The sequence below is a fragment of the Ursus arctos genome, chromosome X, assembly GCF_023065955.2.
Source record: "Ursus arctos isolate Adak ecotype North America chromosome X, UrsArc2.0, whole genome shotgun sequence".
Lineage (NCBI taxonomy): Eukaryota > Metazoa > Chordata > Mammalia > Carnivora > Ursidae > Ursus > Ursus arctos.
The window spans coordinates 25,244,448-25,269,527 of NC_079873.1; the positions used below are offsets into that span (position 1 = coordinate 25,244,448).

The window sequence follows — 25,080 nt, forward strand, 5'->3', positions numbered from 1 at the left end:
TGTTATTGTGTCATCAGAGACCATTTAGTATGTCTTCTGTACTTGCAATAAAAAATTAAAGACTCATAAAATGTCAAAGAATTGCAACCATAGGTCCTGTTACACAAAAGTACGTGTTTTAAATCTTTATTTAGTTCTCATTCTCATGAGCAAATCATTTTGAAAACAAGTAAAGCAGGATATTACAATTTTAATAACTGATACGTAGCAGGTATTCTTTCACGGACCACTATTTGCCAACTTCTTGAACTAGTTTAAGGTTTTACTTTTTTTCCCTTAGGGAAAAGGAAGGACCCTCTCAAAGGAACCAGAAAGTTCCTGTTAAACTCTAAACTTTGAATTGTAAAAATGCAACTTTGGACTTTGAGTTGTCATTTTAAAATAATGCAAGTAGGTTAGTTCAAGTTATACTTAAAGTAAAAGATTTAAGTAAATATTTTACCAGAAATATTTTCTTTTCTGATGGCTTATGTACTCATCTCCTTTTCTTCTACCTTTGTCCCTCTGTGCCCCATCCTATGTGCTTTTCGTATTAATTTCTACTGCGTCTATGGGACATGAAGAACTTTTTTCAGTACCGAACCATGCCCATCATGTCTTGAGAACCTGTTATGCGTTTGGTGCTACACTGGGTGTGTTATAGAGGAGATGAGTTACTGGCCAGTTTCATAAACACTTTGTAATCTAGTTTTGGTAAGAGACTAACACAAAATTAGAGTATTGTTGATACACTATGCTGCTAAAATGAATAGGAATTAGAGCAAGTACATGTTAGCATGGATTTTGAATTTGGGGCATACCTTTGGGGGAGCTTGAACTCCATCTTAGGCTTGAAGAATGTGTTGGATTACATAAGAAAAGGGAAAATTGAAGGCTAGTGTGAACAAGCTGTGAAGGTGAAAATGCCTGCACATATTTCACCGAAGAGTGAAGAGACTGAATAGACTCGTGGATAGGATGACTTATTTATTAATAGAACTAGCAGGGATGATAATGCTCAACAAGTGCTGACGTTACTGGGTACGGTGGATTGTGCTAAACACTTTGCCCATATTATTTCATCTCAATGACCCCGAAGCAGGTTTTACTTGCCTTATCTTATAAATGAGTTCCGGGGGCGGGGAGGGGACAGCTATACAACTTTGCCCAACGCCATATAGCTGTAAGTAGAGGTAAACCCACAGTTTGAACATAAACCTCTCCAAGCCCAAAGCCTGTGTTCTCCTTTGGATAAAAAGGGGTTGGTGAGCATATAGGGGCACAGAAAGCCGTGCACTGGGTAACATGGGACAAAATGAGTAATAAACGAGAGTTTACCTTCCCATATGGTGGAATGGGTTGTTTCGAATGCGCCTGTCTACTGAGAACAGCTCGAGAAGTTGTACAAAACAAAATAAAACTGTCTGAGGGACTGGAAGGCTACCAAGGCAGTGAGGAATTGTGGGACCAAGATCCAGGAGGAAGGAAAGCCCAGAGAGATAAGCCTGGCATTTGGTGCTGCTTACTCTGTAAAAGTACTTGTCCATTCTAAGGGGCGTACCTGAGACTAAGCAGCATTTTCATAGGTTCGTGGAAAGAGGGAGGCAAAAGGTAGTCAGGCTGCCAGGGGTAGAGATGAATGTGGGCAAAATCCCAGACTTTTGATTGCGACTATGAAGGGCCAACCCTAGAAGTGAGGTAAACTGGGAATACACTGCCCATCACAGAAGTTAAAGCCCAGATTCAAGTAATTTAAAGCACTGAGTGGATTATGGTGACCTATTCAGAAGTAAAAATGAACGTTTTCTGGAGGAAAATTACCTCTAGTTTTTCACATATGATTTCTAGTTTTCTATTTTAAAAAAACCGAGCATACAAAACAAGACATGACTAAAAACCAACAGAAACAAATAACCGTAGAAACCAACCCATAGGAAATCCCAGTATTAGAGTTATCAAGCTTTAGTCATGATCAACATGTTTAAGGAATTCCTTGACAAGACTGATCACCTTAGCCAAGAGTTAGGAATTTAAAAATAGAAATTCTGGAACTCTATTAAAAACTCAGTTGATGAGTTTTATATCAGATTAGACACAGCTGAAGATGGATTAGTGAACTGGAAGAGAGATCCGAAGTAAACATCCAGACTGGAGCACAGAGAGACAAAGGTTTAGAAAACGGAAAAGAATCTGGGAGAAAGATGGGAGAAGGTGAGGAGGTCTAACATATTTGTAATTGAAGTCCTAGGAGAAAAGGAAAGAGAAATGATAAGGTTTTTCAAAACTGATGAAAGATATCACAGATTCAAGAAGCACTGTGATTCCCAGGCAAGATCAATACACAGAAAGCCATATGTAAACATATGCGGAGACCTGAAGATAAAAAGAAAAATTTTTACTTAGCCGGGGGATATGACCTTCAAGAGAGCCACACTGGCATTCAGTTGATTTTTTTTAAAAAAGATTTTGTTTATTTATTTGACAGAGAGAGAGTACAAGTGGGAGGAGAACAGGCAGAGGGAAAGGTGCCCTCAGTTGATTTTTCAATGGAAACAAAGTAAGTCAGAATATAATAGAATGAAACCTCTGAAGTGCTAAATGAACGTAACTTCCATCTAGGATTCTATACCTGTGAAATATTCTTAAGTAATTAAGGTGAAATATATAGGCAAAGACAAACAAAACCTGAATTTTGATGGCATAAAACCATTAATATCTTATGATGTTCAAAATCTTTTAGGAATTAAAATATGCAACAATGGTTGTACATGAAAGGAATTTGGGGTAGACGAGTCTAAGCTGTTTTGAGGTCCTTGTATTGTCAAGGATGCATGTTGTAATAATCTCCAGGGTACGCAATGAGAATAAAATAGTGTATAATTAACAAGCTTATAAAGGGGGAATATTGAATGATTTTTTTTTTAAAAAGGCAAAAAAGGAAAGTAAAAGGAATGTGAAACAGGAAGGAAGCGCAAATAGAAGGCATTTAAATCCAAATATGTAAGTAAGCATGTTAAAAGGGACGAGATTCGTTTCTCCGCAGTAAAATCTGGCAAAGGTGTCGAGACTGCTAATCAGTGGATGGGATTAGTGCCAAGACAGTGGAGAGAAAGCAAACCGAGAGACCTTTCAGAGGAAAGTCACAACCTGTATGTTTGTAAATCAGATAGGGCATAAAGATGAGGAGTAGGGGGAACAGGGCTGCAAGATTTTCAGCCTCAGATAATGGAAGGAAATGAAGATTTAAGGGGTGTCAGCCCGGGAGGAAAATGGCTTGCTTCTTTGAACAAGGTGAGTATTGGACTTGTAAAGCTCATTTCTGGGCGATTAGGTTTGGTGCTCTTGTAGAAAGAGATTGTTCAAATGTAAGATGGAGACTCAAAGTCGGTACCAGCGAGGTAAGAGTCTCAGTTTATTAAAGATGACTTCACTGTAGGAATGAATGTAAATTATTCCACAAAAGTTCCAGTGCTCTTCTGTGTACAAGTTCTGTGATAAGCCCTAGGCAAGCTAGTGACGAACCAGGCGAACACCGTGCTTACCTTTGTGACTCAGAAGGCTAAGGAGAGGAATCTGGAAGTGAAAAAGAGGAGAGAGAAGGAGTAATTAGCTGAGAAGGGAAGCTACTCGGTCATGACAAAGATTGATTCTGCCTCCAATTTTATGTCACCCAGGAAAACGCTCAGGTGTCATATCTCCGTGCAAGTCTCAGTTGAGAATATGAACATAATATTAAATCTTCAGCAGCTTTCTCTTAACACAGGGTGGGATTGGTGGAAACAATCAGATTTTCACTTGTCTCTGAGCTTTGTCTTTGTATCACAGTCTGTGGGTTTTATTCTCTCTCTCTCTCTCTCTCTCTCCTCTCTCTTTGTCTTATAAATCTATCACTCTAGGCCTGTCCTCTTCATCTCTCTCTTTACTTACTCAATTATGTAACTGATGAGCAGTGTTTGTTATAGACAAGCCAACGAGAGGAACAGTCTACACTCCTCTTTTTTAAAAATTGCTTTTTTATGTGGCCTTCTGGTTTATGGCCCAGGGGTCCTTAATAAGCCATCAACTTACTCACCTCGCAGTACCCGTCCTGTTAGTGGACCTGAAATGCATTTGATGAAGAAGTTGAAGACTGAGAAAGGCTGTTTTTCTTGCTTACACATAAAGTTGTGTGTGTTTACTGATGTCTTTTGTAATACATACACTTACAAGCACAGAAAAAAAGTTTAAATCAGTCCATCCAGGCACAGATGGCCTGTTTCATATAGTTTGAGAATGTATGTGTTAATTGTGTGGGAAGCGAGGTAATCCTTGGTGTGGTACCTAAAATAGAGCAGTGTCACTTGGCATCACTGCTTTGGAGTCACTGTGCCATGATGCAGCCGTTGACTCTGATGGCCTCCCGGCTGGATTGCAGAAGCTTTGTGGCCCTGGGTCCTTTGGCTGCTCTCGCCTGTCTTCACTCATCCTTGCCCCCGTGGTGGTGCTTTTCTCTCTCCCTCTTAGCATTCCCTTCATCAATATTCTTCTTTTTAAGATTTTATTTATTTATTTGTCAAGAAAGAGAGAGAGCGCACGCGTGCGCACAAACAGGGGAAGAGGCAGGTTCCCTGCTGAGCAGGGAGCCTGACTGGGGACTCGATTCCAGGATCGTGACCTGAGCCACAGGCAGACACTTAACAGACTGAGCCACCCAGGCGCCCCTCCAGGGACTTCCCTCCACCCCAACCGCTGCCATTTTTCTAAGCCTTTTCCTTCCAAAACCAACTTTTATTATTAGGTAAGGTCTGCATACCTTGCTGTCTCCTAAGTATTAGTGAGAGAAAGGTTGGGGTTTACAAATACACAACAGATGAAACCGAGCACAACTACAACTGCACAACCAAGCCCTTCAAACCACCGAAGTGGTAGGGAAAGGGTTGAATCAGTGATGTCTAATATCTTCATGTGCACGTTTCTTGACACCACCAGTGAGACGTTCTGGCCTAAGGAGAATGGCCCACCCACTTCCCTCCTTCTTGGACAGACTTTATCTCTCTCTTACGGTTGATGGGGGTGCATGGCAAGCCTAGCACCATATGACCCTTGCTCCAATAGCTTTCTGTAGAGCACAGTTCATGCTTTAACACAGAAATATTATTCATATTAAAGACTAATATCCAGGGATGCAAGAGTCACTGACTTAAGACCTTTAGTATATGAAAGAAAACCACAGACAAAAATCATTTGTCTCCAATCCATTTTTCTTTATTGAAATGGTATGGCAAACATTTTTTTCTAAGATGTTGGATTTAAAATTTCCTGCGGGGCTCCTTTCTGGCTCAGTCAGTGGAACACGTGACTCTTGATCTTGAGGTTTTAAGTTCGAGTTCCACGTTAGGTGTAGGATTACTTCAAATAAAATGTTCAAAAAAATAAAAATAGGGGCGCCTTGCCTGAGTGACTCATTTGGTTGAGTGTCTGACTCTTGATTTTAGCTCAGGTCATGATCTTAGGGTTGTAGGAGCAAGCCCCACGTCAGGCTCCACGCTCAGCACAGAGTCTGCTTGTCCCTCTCTTTCTCTCTCTGCTCCTCTTCCCTCTCTCTCTCGCTCTCTCTCCCTCTCTCTCCCTCTCTCAAATAAATAAATAAAATCTTTAAAAAAAAATAAAGTGCCCCATGACATATAACTGTTTCTGCAGAGTGTTGTGGTTGTAAACATTGATCATCCTCTTTGCCTTTTTTACTTTTTATGTACTGGTTAACCCTGGGCCAGTGATCAGACCTGTGTAATCATTTGTCAAGATCTGAAGGAAACTTGCGCTCAATTTTTTTAACCTTTTCTGAGGCTGAGTTGTATTTCAGAGTATCAGCATGAAAGAAAACCGTAGGGGTGCCGGTTGGCTCAGTTGTTAAGCGTCTGCCTTCGGCTCAGGGCGTGATCCCGGCGTTCTGGGATTGAGCCCCGCATCAGGCTCCTCTGCTGGGAGCCTGCTTCTTCCTCTCCCACTCCCCCTGCTTGTGTTCCCTCTCTCGCTGGCTATCTCTCTCTCTGTCAAATAAATAAATAAAATCTTAAAAAAAAAAGAAAGAAAACCATAAATGACAAGCTACCTGAAACTTGGAAGCACACTTGTCTTTAAACAACTAAAGTGTGGTTTTGTTTTTATTGTTTTGCTTTGGAAAGGAGCAGATTTTTTTACTTTTGTAAGACCTAGAATATTCAGCTTGATCAAGATATACTTAATTTCTCCGTACTTCAAGTCCTTTATCACAAGATTCTTTGAATGTCTTTTATTTCCTTCAGTCCAGAGTAAAAAAATTCTGTGTATTTGGCAGTTAATGAATTCTTCAACTCTGGCCGATTTAAAAAGAAACTGAATTTGATTTCACCCTTGAGGTTTCAGATCTTTAATATTTCTTTATATTTCATTTTAAGACTTTGAATTCATTCTGGCTTACCTGCGTCGTTGGGGTTTCATGCTGGATTCAGACTCTGGGTTCAAATCCTGGCTTTTCCACTTATTACCATTCTGTGCCTGTTCCCTCAACAGTTAAAGTGGAGACATTGAAAGTGTGGACCTCCTAGGCATGAGGTAAAACTAAGTGAGTTAATACAGGTAGAGTACTTAGAGTGCCTAGCAGAAGAGAAGGCTTCAGTGAGTGTTAGCACGGCCAGTGTTCCGAATTGGCTGATGGTCTTTTTAATCCAGGAATGCCAAATGGAATGATTGGTTTATACATGACAGGTGTTCTAGGAGAAATGCAGAGCTTACCTGGGTCACACACACTTGTCTGAGTCATTGGCATTCTGGCATTTACACATCTAAGAGCTGAAATAGTTTTCAGTCCCCACACTGTGGCATATATGTTTTAAATCACCCCCCTCCCTAACTCTCCATTTTTCTTTTGGCCCCATGTGATTTCTGAAAATGTCATCAGGTGAGGGACAGTCATCGATTATAGTCTTTTCTCCTTTGCAAGTGGCCTCTTACCCAGCTTAATTAATAGCTTAACTTTTGGCAAGTGATAACACGTAGCAATTAAATCTGGTTGACTATTATTCAGTCTCTGTGGGGGAAGCAAGCTGAGAACACTTTGTGTCACTGTCAGCAGTCCTTGCTTCTGGTGTGCGCCGGGACCTGGGGCCTCGCCTCCGTCTCCCTTCCCGGCAGCCCCGTAGCTGCTCACAGTCAGCCCTTCCAGAGGAGCCATGTTCTGTGCCTTCGCTTCTAGTCCGCTGAAAATAATTCCCACTATTTCTGGTGAACTTTAAACTTTTTTCTTAGGTACTATTCCCTTCTTTTGTTCTGACTAACCAAAACGGATACAAAACTTCTAAATATTCTCAAAATCATTTCTTCCCCTGTACTGTACTACGTCACCAGACTGGCACTGGTCTGTGGCGTTGAGGTGATTGCATTTCTCTTCGCTCTTAAAACTTTGTGTTTCAGACCAGACTAAATCTAACGGACCTATATTGGATGTGACTTTATTTAATACAAATGAAAGTTTATCACCTCTTCCAAGTGGGTTTTTTTAAACTTACTCATTTCATGATTTGAACCATTTAAACCAGATTTACTGGGTCTAAATAAGGGACCTGCCTTATAAAAGCAGGCTGCATAGTGTTCTGGACTCCCTAGCATCTGTTTTCCTTCTTATTTTTTTTTCCAAATACTTTGCAACTTAGCAGTTCCCTGCTTCTTCTGGTTGTGGTGGTGGGCTTCACCTCCTGCCACCCTATCGGGGAAGTGCTTTCTTGGGGCCATGACATCCCAGAGCAGCCTTTCCACGTCTTCCTGTAAATGGCTCCAGCCTTCTCAGGAAGGCTCACTCGCTACAGCACACAGCCTTTCTCGATTCACGGGTTGGGTGAGCAGTCAGTCACCAGCTGAGCCACTTTTCTGACCAGAGCGCAGATACGTGGCGAGGTAGGGAAGAGTCATCCTGAAGTAGAAGCATGTATTTACCTGGTCCTTGTCCACGTGGATGAAGTCCACCAAACCAGAGACTGACTGCACTGCCTTCGTTTCCCGTCTACCCCATGTCTCTTCTTTTGCTTTTTCTATGCTCAAATGCGTAGAAATGTTAATTCTGGTGAACTTGCCCAAGGGGGCTACCGTTTTCTAAGTGGTCAACGAGAGAACACAGACCTTGAATCTGACCACCTCTAGCGTGAATTGCCATTATTTCTCCTAATGCTCCAGCCGCTCCAGTTTCTCCTGGCCCTTCAGATCCAGTTGCCGTTGCTCCCTCTGGCTCTTCAGTTCCAGCTGCTGGCACTCCCTCAGGTATTGGTGCTCCGGCTCCTGCTCACCTTCCAGCCTTCCGCCTCAGCCATGATGGGGGAAATTGACCACCGCTGCTGGACGTGGATCTGGCACTTCTTTTGATTGTTCTCGAAAATTACCTCCACAAGGGGCTCGGTCCTCCAGCTTGGGGTCTTCTCTTTGGCTTTTGGTCTCTTTTCCTGCAAATCTAATTCTGCCATCTTAGCTTCTTTAATGAGTTTCCTAATTTTTTTGTTCTTAATTCAATTAATTTTGAGCATTTGTGAATTGTTTGGTAGTGTATCAACCACTGACATTTTTCTCCTTGGCAGTTGTACTAATTCATTCCATGTATTCTAATTGCCTTAAACTCTGGGGGTATAAAAGCAAAGTGAATCTGCCAGCCTTCTGTGATCATGGGGTTATGGCAGGAGAGGGACCACAGAGACCCTCTAGTCCTACTGCCTTATTTTATATTCAGGAAATCTAAGCCACGAAGGATAAAATGACTTGCTTGAGTCACATAGCTTGTTGGTGGCAAAATCAGAAGACCTAGAACTTTGGTCTCCTGATTGCACGTCCGGTGTCTTGATTCATTTTGGTGAGGGGTTGATTTCTGTGGATTCCACTGTGGATACTTGCAAACTCTCAAGTGAGGGGTAAAGTGCCCAGTTACATAAAAGTGGTCATTGGCCAGGAGCAATCAAGTCACAGAGTCACTGGGACTCAGGGGAGCCACCTGGTCATCAGTTTGTCTGTCATTTGATTTTTAAAGAAACAGCTGGAACAAATTCCATATCTTAAAGATCATGCCCTAGAAAAAAGCTTCTGAAGTTCTAGTATATAATACTGAATAACTTGGGTGCTTATAACAAAAGTAGAAAGACTCAGGCCTTCCTTGCCTAGACCTGCAACCAGAATCCTGCAAGGTAGGGCTTGGAATGTGTGATTTCCAATTTATCCAGGGGATTCCGGTGTGCTTTCTGGGTAAGGACCGCTGCTGTGGAGTCCAGCAGTGTTTGTTAAAAGGCGAGCTCCTATTTAAAAGGCGTATTTCTGGGCTCCCTCCCTGGACCTACTTACTGGCCTAGAATTTCAGGGAATGGGGTCCATCTTTAAGCTCCCTAGTGATTATTTATATTAAAATACAGAAAAACCCCGACCTAAGAGGCTTTGGGTCACTAAACAGCCCAGAACAATGACTTTCAGGTCCTTTGTTCATGACCCTTGATGAGAAATATGTTTTACATCATGATTCATCAAACTCACATAACTAAAAAGTTTTACAAGTCTGTACTTACTTTACTGAGTTCAGTGAACTCTGTTATTTTCCATCCTAATCCGTCTTATTTCATTTTTTCAGAGTAGGTAGTCGAAACGCACTCAAATGTTTGTAAGCCCCCAGCCTGTTGTAGCTCGAAACACTGAGAACTGAGATATGTTTGTTAATTCTACCTGTCACAGACTTCTCTCTTGTTAACAGCTGCGGGGGTTGCCTACGAGGGAGGTCACAGTCATGCAAAACGGCCCCTCTGTAAAAGTGGACTGCCTTGGTGCCCTGGACAGGGGAGTTCTTGCCAACTCCGTGCTGCTGCTGCTAATGGCTTATATCAATCACAGTGCAAGGACTAGAACACTCAACCCTAACTCAATAAAGTGAGAAATCTAAAAAAAAAAAAGTAATTCTTTTGTTCAAGGAACCGGCAATGCAACAGTAGCTTAGTTCAGGTGCTGTTTGATTCTAGACTCAGACAGCATGACCTGGATTCCCCCGCAAGCCTTCTGGGATGGCTCCAGATGTGGCCAGTTCAGCTCTCTCTTCACGGGGGCAGCAGGCTGAGCCCCACACGGCCTCGTGGCGCTGAGGAGAGGGGCTCTGGCAGACTGAGCACAAATGTCCGTGGGGCTGATGAGACCACACGCTGTCTACTGAACCAGCCACGGGGATTGGGACGTGGTCCTGGAGCTGGGGGGTAGGGTCCAGCCTCTGGCAAACCTCATGGCTGAGAAGGAGGAGAGCATGAAGGGAAGTTGAGATGCGGTTCCAGGAGCAAGAGGGATACGTGGCGCGCAGCAAATGCAGATGTGCGCTGCAGGCCACGCCTTCCCCTGGTGTTCCTCTCTGCCTCCTGTTTCCTTGGGTGTGATGAGCCTTTTCTCGCGGCTTTTCGCACCCGCAGAAACCAGCCTGTTGCCCTGAAGTAGCCACCTGCCAAAATCAAGCTCAGGCAGCCCTCGGGGGAAATGACAGTTCAAGGAATTAGAAAGAACTGATTAAAATTCACTACGGGAAGGCACGGGTTTTTAAATGGAGAGAGAGGAATAGCCTAAAGGGCGAGCCCAACGATGCAGTGACGTGCCCGCATTCACGTGTGGAGGGGGCAAGACCGAGTTCGCTTCCCCGGTGCCCTTGAACTAAACTACAGGCCTGAGGCTTTCCAGGAGGCGTCTGAGCGCAGTCAGTGCCTAAAAATACCAAGTGACGCGAACAGATGGAAAGTGATAGAAGTTAAGTACAAAACTTAAATCTGGCAAGGAACACCCAGCTGACCTGTCGGTTACCTTTCACAGTTGCTTTCCGTGCTATGTGGCACCTTCTCTTTCTCAGGCCTTCTGTCCCGAAGCAGAACAGAAATATTTTCTACTAGAGGATCCGAAAGCGGATGATACTTAGTGTAAATAATGTTGATCTCTTAAAATAGATTTTTTACAATCCAGCATGGAGCAAGAATGGTGACCTTTAAACAGTTCTTTTAACAATTCTGGCATCTAGCCTGCTTTTGAAATGGAAGCATTTACTGTACAGAAGCCTTTCATAGGGGAGAGACTGAAGCTTACTTTTTCCTTCAATAAATAGTACCAGGTTCTCTGCTTTGTCACAAATTGCTCCCAAGTTTTAGAAGATACCTGCTTTCTACCCGGTACGGTGATCCCGAGCGGTGTCTCATGCCCTGGCAGCTGGCCTGCTGAGCATTTACATTTTCTCTGTACTCCTGTGTTCTTAGGAACTTCTTATCCAAAATATTGTTTCATTGTGGTTTTTTTCCTATCAAAAGGATACAAAATAAGTGCCCTCAGGTTTGTATTGTTCTTCTAACTTGGTCTGTAATTTTGCACAAAGGCTTTAAATTCTTCCTCATAAATTTATTCTTTTTTCTAACAATATGCCCATTCATTTCTAATTTTCTAATTTCAATCTTTTGAAAGCTCTAGCATTTTAATTGCTTATGGAAACTAATCAGTCTCCTATCCTTGACAGTGATTTCATGAAGATCTGAATTTTTAAATGAAGTTTTTCATATATGTTATTATATTTTGGTCTATAGTGTGGCTTGATCTAAGAACCCAGTCTACCGTTGAGAATCTTAGTAAAAGAATTCCAGGAAATAATAACTTTGTCAAGGTAAGAGATCTCTTCAAAAGTATACTGTAAGAATGCTTGTTTTAAAAAAAAAGTTATAGAGATTTCACCTGAAAGATGATTCAGGCCTTACACCCTATTGCACAATAGTTATTTGATATGTTTTATAAACTCTTTCTCCGCAGACAGTTGAGGACAACTCAAGTATTTACCTTTCCGTCTTCTTGCCCTATGGGGGATTAGAGGATTCATAGTCTCAGCTTGATAGGCCGGAGGGGATTATAAAGTGTCCCAGTGGCTAAACCATTCTCCCTCTTGTTTTCTACTATCTGTCAAAAAAAGTTCTGGAGGCATTTGAGCTTTTAGGCGTCTGGATTCAGGGAGAGAAATTAAAAGTCACTCCAGCTCCTCACTGAACTCCTGCCACTTTCTTCCTAGGAAGGAGGCTGATAAAAAGTGCCTAAATTTCAGTCCACATGTAGAGCTCTTTTGGGTTAAATGAAGGGAGAGAGAATTTTTGAAACAGGCAAGGTATGTTTCTTATCAAGGTCAAGATCCACTTCTCCTAGCATCCAAAGGAAGTTCTGTTTTCTTGGCATATCCCCTTCATATTTGTCAGTGGGACTCTTAGAACAGTGGTTCTTGGTTCTGAAACTAGGGTTCAAATCCCATGAATCGTAGCAATTGAACAAACCATTCCCTACTCTCACCCCCCGCCCCCGAATAACTTCAGGCTAGTCCTGAACATACCCTTACCCATTTCCTATGCTGTTCCTCTTTGTCACCACGCCCAATCCTCACCGCCACCTCCAGCTGCACTTTGTTTCAAGTGATGCATGTTTTTCTCTTCAGTGCCATTTTAGGCAACTTTTACACTTGCTACCTAAATCATTAAAATGAGGTATTATCGACTACCTCACTGCTGGCTTTGTGGAATGACCTTTGGTCCTTCAAGTCAAAGAGGAATAATCCCATAAATTATTTCCTCTCATTATTTTTGAGTATCAATCTTACTTTTTTTCTAAGAAAGCTAGAAAACCATGAGTTAAGAGTCATAACTTACAGGGTGCATTAAATTATGAAATGGTTTGGTGTGAATTTTCTTACCAAACATATCCATAGCAGATAAGAAGGAAAATGGTATCACTTTCTGTAGTTAGGTAATAAATCAGGAGACTAAGGATTAGGGGAAGGGAAAGATAGTTGCATTATTTTGATGTATGAATCTTCTTAACCACTTTCATCAGCCCTTATAAATGTATTTGGTATTTAATATACTAACAAAATTGGATCTGATCCATTCTCAAGGAAGATTGATTAGCCCATACGTGTTTTGTATTTACCATTTATCCTTTATTCAGTATACCCTCCCTTTGTTTAATGTACCCACTGAGTTTTTAGGCAACCACTTTCTTATATAGAGTGACTCAGTGTTGCTTTCATCTGGCATGTCCTTTATTCTCCATTCATTTTATATTGTGTTATTTGAATATGTATGTGTATATGTATATATTATTTATATTTTTTACACATATATGTATATTGTTATTAAGTCTTATATGTTTTAAAACAAAATTTTCTGGTTATGGTTTGATATACTCTCTGATCTTTAATAGTTTCAAATATCACTTTCATGAAATATAAAATGAAAAGGCAGAGTTTCAGACTAGGTCCTGCATGTAATACACACCACAAAAGCTAACATCTACGTGTTCACTCTAGATTACAGGGTGTTGTGTCATTTAATTTTCTCTTTACCTTGCAACGTGGATGCTCTTTGAACTGCAAACATATCACGCTGATCTTTGTTCATAAACATGCTTTCCTGTGCCATAACATAGGAAAATTATTTTTATCCATAATACGATGGGATTGACTTTAGGGCCATTGAATATTTTGTGATTTGTTGAGTTTCTTGGTTTGGTGTTTTATTTTTTAAACTGTTGGGAACTTAATTTGCTGGTTGAATTTCATAACTGTGTTTAGTCCAAGACAGGCCTTCCACTTAGCACTTACTTCAGTGCAGTGAAACTTCGTTGGCTCCTTGACAATGTGAGAAAAGTTCAAAGGGCTGTTGAAGAAGATAGAGCTCTTTTTGGGACCATCGATTCATGGCTTATTTGGGTACGTTTAAATATAATGTATGTATGGAGAAAATTTTTCAGAATTTTTTTAGACTGCCTTGCCTACTCTGTATTTTCTACTAAGAGTTCAAACTTTTTAAAAAAATGTTTTACTTATTTATTTCTTTGAGAGAGAGAGAGAGTGCATGTGTGCACGCATGAGCTGGAAGAGGGGCAGAGGGGGAGGGAAAAAGAGAATCTTAAGCAGGCTCCATGCCCAGCATGGAGCTGACGTGGGTTCGATCTCATGACCCTGAGATCATGACCTGAGCTAAAATCAAGAGTTTGTCACTCAACCACCTAAGCCATCCAGGTGCTCCGAGTTCAGATTTTTTAGTTAGCAAAATTATTAAGAAAAGCCACTCAAACTATGGACTCTGGGAAACAAATTGAGGGCTTCAGAGGGGAGGGGGGTGGGGAATTGGGATAGGCCAGTGATGGGTATTAAGGAGGGCACATATTGCATGGAGCACTGGGTGTTATACGTAAATAATGAATCATGGAACACTACATCAAAAACTAAGGATGTACTGTATGGTGACTAACATAACATAATAAAAAATTATTATTAAAATAAATTTTAAAAAAAGAAAAGCCACTCAAGAGACAGCAGAACATTTCAGCCTCCAATTTAAGAGGCATTTTTGCCTACTTCCTCCTTATTTTTCTTTATTTCCATAAAAATGGAGGGTGATTACCAAAACCACATCTCATATCTATTATCCTTTGGAAAAATAATTTAGGTAATTAATTAGTAATTAGTAATTTAGATAGTCTTTTTCTCTTGCCTATCATATGCTCTTTTCCAGTGGTCATTTCTTAAAAGAAGTAACTATTTAACATAATAGAACACCTATGTGACTTTTATCATTTGCTTTCAGCATTACACAGCTGTCTCTTATTAAGCCGTAATAAGAAAAAAATCATAGGGGGGGCGCCTGGGTGGCACAGCAGTCTGCCTTCGGCTCAGGGCGTGATCCCGGCGTTGTGGGATCGAGCCCCACATCAGGCTCCTCCTCTATGAGCCTGCTTCTTCCTCTCCCACTCCCCCTGCTTGTGTTCCCTCTCTCGCTGGCTGTCTCTATCTCTGTCAAATAAATAAATAAAATCTTTTTAAAAAAAAAAAGAAAAAAATCATAGTGGAATTTCGATGTGTAATCTTTTTGCCTAAGCTGAACACAGATGAGTAGAAACATTTTAGACATTTCCCAGAGTTATCTTAAAAGTGCGTATTCTCTCTCCCCCTTTCTCTTTTTTGTTCTCTGTTATTTTTATTATGGGCATTTTCAAATACACCCAAAAAGAGAGGGAAAAGCGTAATGAACCTCTGCAACAGTGCGCCAGCTACAGCAATCAACTATGGCCAGTCTTGTTTCAACTATACTCACATACTCTTTCTCCCCACAGATAATTGTAAAGCAAATCCCCACACATATAATTTCATTTGTAATTACTTCAGTAAGTATGTGATTATCTTCTTCAACATTCAAGAGAGTTCAGAGGAATATTGTCCCCATTCTCATTTGCCAGATCCACAGAACAGATCTTCCAGAGCCAGTACCAGGAAGCAGTATTTTCCCCACGCCTCCCTGTGCTTGGCCAGGGCACACTGGGCTTGGCGCTCTCTTTGCCCGCAGTTTTCGTGCCTTTCACAGTTGAACTAGTTCTGACAATAGTTCTGACAATCAGTTGCTCGAAACCAGAGTAAGGCCGGGTGTGGCACCTGTGAGCTGCAGGAGGGAGCTCAGTTAGCTGCGGGGTGGGGGACCTACACCCCGGGTGCTGAGATGCCTTTTCTCTACTGTTGTTCCTTCCTCACCTCTTATTGCTCGCACGCAAAAGAAGGCAGCAGTGCTCGAGGGTATTAACACGGGAGAATTTAAAACTCTGCTTTCAGGATACATGCTTGGGTAGGCACAACCCAATGAGAATTGTTATTCCAAAAAACTAAATCACAGAGAAACAGCAGCACAGAGTTCTGTAAGACCCTGAAGAGGCAGACATGCTAATATATTTCACTTTGCCAAATTTAGTAAGACTGACTTTTCCAAAGATAACAGATGAAAGCAAAACTGATTTTTTTTTTTTTTTGGTTTAACCACCAATTTACTAGAAATCTGCTGTCTAATACGGTAGGCAGTTAAGCATGTTTGGCTACTGAGCACTTCAGATATGGCTAGTTTGAATCAAGATGTGCTGTGAGTGTAAAATATATACTGTACTTAAGTAGGTAAAATGTTGGAGCACCTGGCTGGCTCAGTCAGTAGAGCATGCGACTCTTGATCTGGGGGTTGTGAGTTCAAGCCTCATGTTGGGTGTAGAGATTACTTAAAAATAAAAAAAAAATAAACACATAGGTAAGATGTCTCAGTAATAATTTTTTATATTAATAGGATATTTTGGGGGGTGCCTGGTTGGCTTAGCCAGTGGAGCATACAACTATTGATCTCAGGGTTGTAAGTTCAAATCCCATGTTGGATGTAGAGATTGCTTAAAAATTTGTTTAAAATAAATCATTAATAAATACAGGATATTTTGGATATATTGGGTTAAATAAAATATATAGTGTTATTAAAATAATTTCACCTGCTTCTTTATACTTTTTAAATGTAGCTACTAGAAAATTTAAAATTATGTATGTAGCTAGCGTATTTCTATTGGACACTGCTGAAAACTAGAAAATTAAATAATTGACCCATTCCATTCTCCTGCTTTATGCACTCTGCTACTGATTATGGCCCTTGATGACATGTAAATTAAATGGCAAATTAGGGGGTGCCTCAATTGGTTGAGCATCTGACTCTTGATTTTGGCTCAGCTCATGATCCCAGGGTCCTGAGATCAAGCCTAGGCTTGGGCTCGCGCTCGGCAGGGAGTCTGCTTGGGGATTCTCTCCCTCTGCCCCTCCCCCTGCTCACATGTTCTCTCTCTCGCTCTCTTCTCTCTCTCTCTCTCTCTCTCTCAACTACATAAATAAATCTTCTTAAAAAATGAAAATAAATAAATAGCAAATTAGTACAAATCTAACATGTCCTTTTATTCTGTCTAGAGTTTGACAGGAGGGGCCAATGGAGGTGTCCATTGTACAGATGTAACAAATGCAAGTAGGACAATGCTTTTCAACATTCATTCTCTGGAATGGGATAAAGAGCTCTGCGAGTGAGTTGTGTTTTGCCCTAAGAAGCACTTCCCAATACATTAGCTATTTATAACCTATATCTTTCTATTTTCAGATGTTGATGGAGCACCAAACTTTAATTGTTGATGTTTCAACTATAGTATACAAGTCTATACTGTGTATCCAAAGAAGAGACTATTGTTGGATATATAGCAAACAGGCTAAATTAATTGTCTTGATTAGGAAGATTAGGTTTCTTTAGAAAAGTACTTTGTTTTCTGTGGGCTTATTTTTTATCAGCTTGTATAAAGTTAGAATGATAAATATCCAAACATGCAACTCTGTTCCGCTGGCTTATTCTTTAACTCTGGGCTCAAATACCTCCATTGTTTAATTGCAGTTTACATTTTTGTCTTTAAATACATATAAATGTTTCTAGATATTTATTTAAAATGGTGTTATATACCCAATCTTATCTTACTGTTTTTCAGATTTTTTGAAATTCCGATGAAAATTCTTCCAAATGTCCGGAGTTCTTCTGAGATCTATGGCCTAATGGTAAAAAAAAAAAAAAAAAAAAAATTCATTTAAAAAAAGCTTTACTATTCAGAATTCAAAAGTCAGTTGTGTTACATTTTCTAGTTTGAGAGTTTTGACTTTTCTGTAAGTGTTGATAGTATATAAAATAAGAATTTAGTGCTGTTTAAATAGTTTTATAACTTAAAAATTTTAGAATCCTTCTTACCAGTTGGTTTTATATTTTATAAACTTTAATTGGCTTTTATTTGAGTATTCTACTTTTAAAGTATTAATGCAATAATCTAACTACAGAGGGTGTCATGGGACTGTTTGAGCCTGTTTATTCTTTTAATTGAAATAACTTTAGTAGTTGTGGTATGTGCTTATAATTTATAGGAAGGACTCCACATTTTAGTGTTCTTTTTCCTGTTGAATCTCTTTTAATGGCCAAACCATGTTTTTTATATTAGATTCTTTGTCAGCCTGAGCAAAACTTTAGCAAAGAAACTGAAAACAAAGAGTCTGTTTCTGATTTGTGATTGCTAATTAAACTGGTTTCTATAATGGACATTTTACTGTTGCTTTCACTGAAACTGAGAGAAAAAGTGCTTTCAGCAAAACTTGTGCTTAGCATCATTGAGTATCTCTGATTACACATCAGGGATGAAAACCTCCAGGAGGATTTGAACTGGTATTTGAGCACAAAAATCTAGAGTTTATGATAAAATTTAGAATTACGTCTAAGGTCAATTGCAAAAAATATATATATATTGTTTAGGCGTTTCATGACAATTATTGGAAACTGTACTTACAGAGGTAATAATAATAGAGTTGAATACTAAGTGCTCTGGATAAAGCTTGAGCAGAGTTCTTAAATATTTCATTTATAATAAAACCTTTCAAAGCATCATGGAAATTTTTAAGGGAAGCATGGCTCAACTACAATAAAAGTGCTTGGATGACTTCATAGCTGTCTACAGACTGCCTTGGGTCAGAGAAAAAACTTATCCTTGAGAAACAGTTTTAGAGAATGGTTGGAAAAACATTTACTGGCCTAGTATTTTTCTTGCATTTAAAATATTATGCTTCTGTCCTCCTTTTTCCCCCTTGCTGACTATAGAAAATCTCTCATAGCCTGGTGAGTAGGTTGCCCACCAATTATGCTACCCATTCATTTGGAAAAGATACAGTGCATTTCCATTTAGTTTTAGACAAGCAGAAGTCCATTTACTAAGCAGATTTATCCAGAATTTCCATGACCCTCCAAATTGCTATAAGCTCTAGAGAAGCTCTAGGTTCTCTTTAAACTCAGTCACGTCTGTTTAAGTTTCCCATAAGATTGAAAGTGGTATTTCAAAATAAAAGATGAAGCTAGTTTTCCGAAATGAGAAATTCTGATGTTCCCCATGACAAAGTACAGCTGTGATGTGCTTTGGGCTTTGGTGTAACAGGGAAATTAGATGTCGTTTTTAAATGTCCTAAACGCCTATCTTAAATGATACTTGACCAACCTTTTAGACTAGTTAGTTGGAAATGCACTGTCACTTTTTCTGCATGCTTCACCAGAGGGCGTTCCCAGGAACCCTCCAAAGACCCCTCCCTGTGAAGGAAAAGGAGCGCTTTATGTGCCTGAATGCACATTAGTAGATCCTGCTGGTAGCTTGATAATACCTTCAAGTAGTGTCAGCAAAGGCTTCTTTTCGTATTTAAGTATATGAAGATATACAGCCTCTCAGTTTCCTACAGATTCACTTTCAGTTCCTTACGAAGTGTACTCTTCACTTATTATCCAGGTTCAGGTTTCCTAATAGTATATCCAGTCAATAAAAATGGCACGTGTTGAATTAAGCAGAAAGCATGAAAGAAATAAAATAATATCCACCATCTAGGAGATGTTTTCTGTTTTGTACAGGGTTTCCACATATATGCTATTACTTCCTTATCATTGTAGTCATGTGAGGCGGCTTCTATTCTTACCTTACTCTTCTAGATAGGGAAACTAAAGCTCCCAGAGGCTCACAAATGGGAGACCAAGAGGGTGGTCAGTGGAACTACTGGCCCTCTTCCTAGTACATCATACTGCTTCGTGGATCACGTTCCTTCCCCCTAATCCCTTAATACCAGTACAAATTGCTTTTGTATTAGAGTATTTTTTTAAAATGAAGTTTGGTAAAATACACAGCCACTTAAATCTTGTTTTTCTCCCTAGAATTCTAGCCATACTTGACCCAAATAAAAACCACTCTTCATGACCTAAATTAACTCTTGCTTATCTAAACTTAAAGAACGATGTCGACTATGAACATATAATACCCAATACCCAAACGCTCTCGGGTTCTTACTTCTCTTAAGAGCAGTTTGGGTAAGGAAGGATAGTTGGTAAAATACAGCCTTCCAAAATGAGGCCTTTCCATACTGGTTTGACAGCTATTCATATGTTTGTTTTAAAGGATGTGTTAGATTTCCTTATTAACGGCAACGATAACAAAGAGCTATCAGACCTAGGCATTCATGTTATCTGGACTGCATTTTATACATCAAGAAATTGAGGCATAGAGAAGTTTCAGCAGCCTGCTCAGTGGGTTAACACTAACTAACCAAGAGTAGACCCCTCGTCTCCTGACTCCCAGTCCAGTGTATGACGTCCATTCTCCAATGCCATGTGTCTTCTTGTCATTCTAGAAATATGTCTAGTATCTGTCTCTGAACCACATATGTAGTTGAAACACTTGCTTTGTCTTGTCTGCCCACATGCTCTGGCATGTTGCTATTCGTGTTCATTCCTGTTGCAGTTGTGTTAGTAGAGACAATAGTTTGTGATTACTCATAATCCTTTTTTAAAATTTTATTAGAAAGCTGGGGCCTTGGAAGGTGTGCCAATATCTGGGGTAAGTTTCATCTCCCTGCTACCTCCCCAACATTACCTGCTTCCATGTGAGGGGTTTCTTCCTCTATCTTGATCCATCTGCCCCTTCTGAAACTCTGGAGAAAAAGTAAAAGCAGCAAAATTGGCTGATTCTTGTTCTTAGGTGAAACAGTGTGGGCCACTGAGAACCTTTTGACCAAATTCTGACTCTTCCCTCCCATTCCTATGATCTTATAGGGAATATTAGGAAATGGGAAAATGGCCAAATGGAAGCAGTGCAAAAATCAAGACCATTCATTTCTTGATAAATGAAGGAGAAAGAAATCTTATGGCTATTCTAAAAGGGAAAGTAATAATATTGTCTTAGTGTTGTTTATTGTCATTTATGCTTTCAGTGTTTGGGGGACCAGTCTGCTGCATTGGTGGGACAAATGTGCTTCCAGGATGGACAAGCCAAAAATACGTGAGTTTAAGATAAACAGACCCAAAAACCGATAGTGTTTTGTTTGTTTCTCCCTTTGGTGCTTTGAATGAGGAAAATCTGTTGACGTTCATCCAGGCTGAAAATCAGTAGCTTAGGTGTTCCAATAAGTTTTTTGCCATTTAGTTTTCTTTCTCTCCTTCAAATAAAATACATTACACCATATGTAAACACACTGCTAAGGCTTGTAAAGACCTTAATTTATAAACGTCAATACCTTTTCCGTTAAAAAACTAAATTTTGGTTTAAAGGGTTAATGGTTTTGGTTGGGGTTGGGGGGTGGGGAGTGGAGGAGGACAGAGCAGAGGGGAGGAAGAGCCATGATTTGAACTGTTGGAGGCATGCCTGGCTGGCTCAGTCAGTAGAGCATGTGACTCTGATCTCGGGGTTTTGAGTTCAAGCCCCAGGTTGGGTGTAGAGATTACTTTTTAAAAAAATTTGGGGGGCCCCTGGGTGGCTCAGTTGGTTAAGTATCTGCCTTCGGCTCAAGTCATGATCCCAGGGTCCTGGGATCGAGCCCGGAATCGGGCTCCCTGCTCAGTGGGCATCTGTTTCTCCCTGTGCCTCTGGCCCTCAACCCCACCGCCCCCCCAGCCCGTGCTCTCTTTCACTTGCTGTCTTCCTTTCTCTCAAATAATTAAATAAAATCTTTAAAAAAAATTTTTTTATTTAAAACTTTAAAAATGAACCGTATTTCTCAACATACTGTTGCTGCCCTAGTCTTTCTCACTGTAACTGTAAAGTTATATTTTTGTGGGATTTTCAATGCCGTTTTGCTGGCATTGTGCTTTCTCCCCATTACCTGGAGTTTCTCCTTCAGCAAGCAGTAGAAGGAATGATGGAAGTAGAGATTAGGTGCATTTGTTTCCTAATCTTATCTCCTTACTACTCCTACTTGGGGAATCTGTAACAAGCCCCATATCTAAGAGTGATAAGATTTCTTCCATTTCCAGATAAGAAAACAGATGCTCAGAGTGGTTAAGCTAGTAAGTGAAAGAAGCAGTCTCTGCCCCCAGATCCATCTGAGTCGACTTAGCCGGGGCTCTGAACCTCTCTACATTACTGTACCCTGTGTAGGAAAGATTCCCATCGACCAAGCAGAAGACTATCTACATTTATTCTTCACTAGAGGATTTCCTAATTCTCTCAGCAGTGTTAACCTTGTTGATTAAATTCTTCTTTTGTGAATAATGGAATGTCTAACCTTTTGAATGAAATGTTCTTGTGGTCTGGCATGGTCAGCGGTCCTCTGGTGAGAGTGTGACATCACCTGTGAGAGAGGTTTTTGGGGGGAGGAGGGGAGAAATGTAAAATCTTTGCAGGTCATGATATCCTGAGGTTAGGACCAAGAGAGTTGAACGAGTGTGGGTCTGGAAGCATACTGTTTGAATTCTGGCTTCCAGGCAGCTGCACCAGGAGTCAAGAGAAATGATGGGAAAATAGGCTGTTTCCCCTCCGCCTTTCCTCCTCTGCCAGGCACACTCGTGCTAGTAAATCAGAGCTCGCTCTCTCTATTTGTCAAGTATCTAACACGGTGTGGAGCACCTGGGACGTTCCCAATAAAACTGTCGTCTTTTCCTCCTCTTTCGACTCCCTTCCTGCGTAAGCATTATCAGTCACGTCCTGGAACAGGGAGTGTGAGCAGGGGAGGACTTACTGAGTGCCTCCGTAGCCACTGCAGGTTGGAGGAGGGAAATAGAAAATTGTAAGATCTTGGGGCGCCTGGGTGGCGCAGTCGTTAAGCGTCTGCCTTCGGCTCAGGGCGTGATCCCGGCATTGTGGGATCGAGCCCCACGTCAGGCTCCTCCGCTGGGAGCCTGCTTCTTCCTCTCCCACTCCCCCTGCTTGTGTTCCCTCTCTCGCTGGCTGTCTCTATCTCTGTCGAATAAATAAATAAAATCTTTAAAAAAATAAAATAAAATAAAAAGTGTGAAACAGGTAATCCATTTTTAAGAATATTTTTTAAAGGAGATTAACTTAAAATATATAGCTTTTTCAGCATCGTGGAAGTAAAAGGGCGTAGTGATTTATGTGTTTTCATTCGTAAATGTATTATTACCTATACCTAGTGTTAGTTGCCTGGTGTCTTTAAAAACGTGGGTATTCCTTAATCCCGTGCTCCCTGAATGTGTTGGCTGTTTGTCTACAGGCAGAGAATATATTTGAGTGAAAAGAGATAGGATGTCTTGGGTTAATTCTTATTCACAACAGCAGTGCCTGGAAAAATGTTTGCTGGAAAAAATTGCCCTCGGTTTCTATTTGCCCCACACCACCTGATGGGGCCTGCTGACTTCGTGCTTACCTGTAGTGGCTTCTGCTGGGATCCTTCTGCCTGCCCCTGAGCTAGGCTCCCTGTTCTCCCACCTGCTGGAATATCAAAGAGCACAGCAGCAAGGCCCGTGGGGAGGGAATCCCAAGCTAGGGCAGGACGGTTTGTAGAGAGCCGGGGGTGACAGTCACAGCCAGCTCCTCAGAAAACTGTTTCCCTGTGACCCTTACTGGTATCACTTTGGATTACTCCTCTGCCTGGCACACATGAAAACTACTCACTCATGTCCAAATGCCAGACTTGTTGCAGAGTCCAAAGCTTAAACTTACAAGGCTGCGGTAAAATAAATTCAGTTCTTCCATGGCTGCCATGTTCCATTCTCGCTCTGACTCTCCCACCTGTTAGGATGCCGTGGCCTGCAGAGAGAATGGGAAAGCTGGGCTTTAAGTAGCTTTCCCCTCTATGCCACTCCGGTTGCCGAGCTCCATCTCCACTTTCCCTCACTCTGGTCCTAGCCTCCCCTCCATGCCAGAAGATAGCAGGGTTTCTCAGCTCATGATTGTACTAATGATAGAGCTATGCAGCCAGGCCCAGCCGGTGAAACGCTTCATTCCACGTGGGTTAGTAGCAATATCACGGGGACTGGACCTAGAGTTTGTTGTCATTTGGTGGTATTTTATAAACAGCCCTGGGCTGTGACTAGGCATTGAATACCATGCTTGCAGTTTTCCATTAGGATTGCACTAAGTACGTTTTCTTCTAGACTTAGTCTTTAAAATGTTATTCCAAGAGGAGTATGTGATGCTTGTTAACTTTTGGAACTTTTCTAGAACTTTAAGATAATGACTTATTGTACATCACTGTAAATGATTTGTATTATTGATGTTTCATGATTTATTTTTAATAAAATTGTCACACTGTTCATTTTTCCCCCAACTATAGGTATGGAACAGGCTGTTTCTTACTATGTAATACAGGCCGCAAGGTTGGTTTTCCCAATTAAAAGATTGAAAGCCTTCTTTAACTTCATATAAATAATGCTTGAGCATAATTTGCTATTAAGTTACTTATGATTCTGCAGATTTTGTTTAATCTTTATTAGGGTTTAATTTAGAGCTTTATAAAAATGATGAAAATCACTAAATTTAAGTGGCCCTAGTAAGAACTATTTTAGGTTCTTTGTATTTTTTACATGTGTTTTTGATTTTTGGTGGAATATCTATACTAGGACCATGTCAGATTCTTAATGCAAATCTAATTTGGAACAAAGGATAAACATTTTGTACTGTTTAAATGTATTGTCCTTAATACTGGTAATTTTGACTGTTAATATTTATTTTTTTAATTGTTACATATTTATTGAATTATTTTTGTACCTAGGTCATCTTACCTTTAAAAAATATTCTTTTGTTATCTTTTTATTTTCCGGGCTACTGAAATATTTTTCTCTTTCCTACAGTGTGTATTTTCTGAGCATGGCCTTCTGACCACAGTGGCTTACAAGCTTGGCAGAGACAAACCAGTGTATTATGCATTGGAAGTAAGTACTTTTCAATCAATATGAGTAGTATGGCAAACAATCAAAGCCAGTGAAAATCATGAAAACTGAAAAATCTCAGGGTTTTTTCTTGGCATTTGGTTGAGTGAAAGGAACCCGGGACTGAGCTGGGGTCAGGACTCCCAGGAGATCTTGAGTATATGAGCTCCTTGGTTCTTTTCACCAGTCCCTTGTGGCACCTCGTAGCCACTTGGCAGTGTAAGATTTTCTATCTCTGAAGTTTAATGAAGGGGTTGACTTGCTCTCCAAGTATTTCTGTTAGCTGGAAAATTCTGTGTTTTTTAACTACAGTGCCCCAGTGTTCCAAAGAGAGCCACTGGGTGCAAAAGCAGAGGAAATCTCTTCACGTGTCTCCCCATAAAAATGAATTCTGTGTCTGATTTTGATGTGGGGAAGAAAGTGAGGAGATATATGCTATGTTTCAGCAGAAGTATTTGTTTCAAACACATTTGTAAATTCTAGTAGAAATATACCAGTCTGTCTGTAGGGCGTGGTGAATTTATACTAGAAACATTACTAACTTTTATTGGTAAGGTCAAAGAAGCAGAGTTCTTTT

At 40.5% G+C, this 25,080-nt stretch overlaps 1 protein-coding gene across 7 annotated transcripts in view; it reads left to right on the forward strand.

The window, feature by feature from the left end:
• The window catches only part of GK (glycerol kinase), a 71,233-nt gene that overhangs the window by 21,752 nt on the left and 24,401 nt on the right, over positions 1 to 25,080 (forward strand). For 2 of the 7 annotated variants that reach the window (XM_026513268.4, XM_026513272.4), the window contains exons 5-14: positions 8,167 to 8,250; positions 11,556 to 11,632; positions 13,577 to 13,714; positions 16,763 to 16,872; positions 17,323 to 17,389; positions 18,471 to 18,488; positions 20,203 to 20,238; positions 20,612 to 20,679; positions 23,909 to 23,951; positions 24,426 to 24,506. In XM_026513268.4, the coding sequence (XP_026369053.1) occupies positions 8,167 to 8,250; positions 11,556 to 11,632; positions 13,577 to 13,714; positions 16,763 to 16,872; positions 17,323 to 17,389; positions 18,471 to 18,488; positions 20,203 to 20,238; positions 20,612 to 20,679; positions 23,909 to 23,951; positions 24,426 to 24,506 (722 nt within the window). The remainder of the gene's footprint in view (positions 1 to 8,166; positions 8,251 to 11,555; positions 11,633 to 13,576; positions 13,715 to 16,762; positions 16,873 to 17,322; positions 17,390 to 18,470; positions 18,489 to 20,202; positions 20,239 to 20,611; positions 20,680 to 23,908; positions 23,952 to 24,425; positions 24,507 to 25,080) is intronic. The other 5 variants (XM_026513269.4, XM_048213453.2, XM_026513273.4 and 2 more) reach the window with 3 other exon arrangements.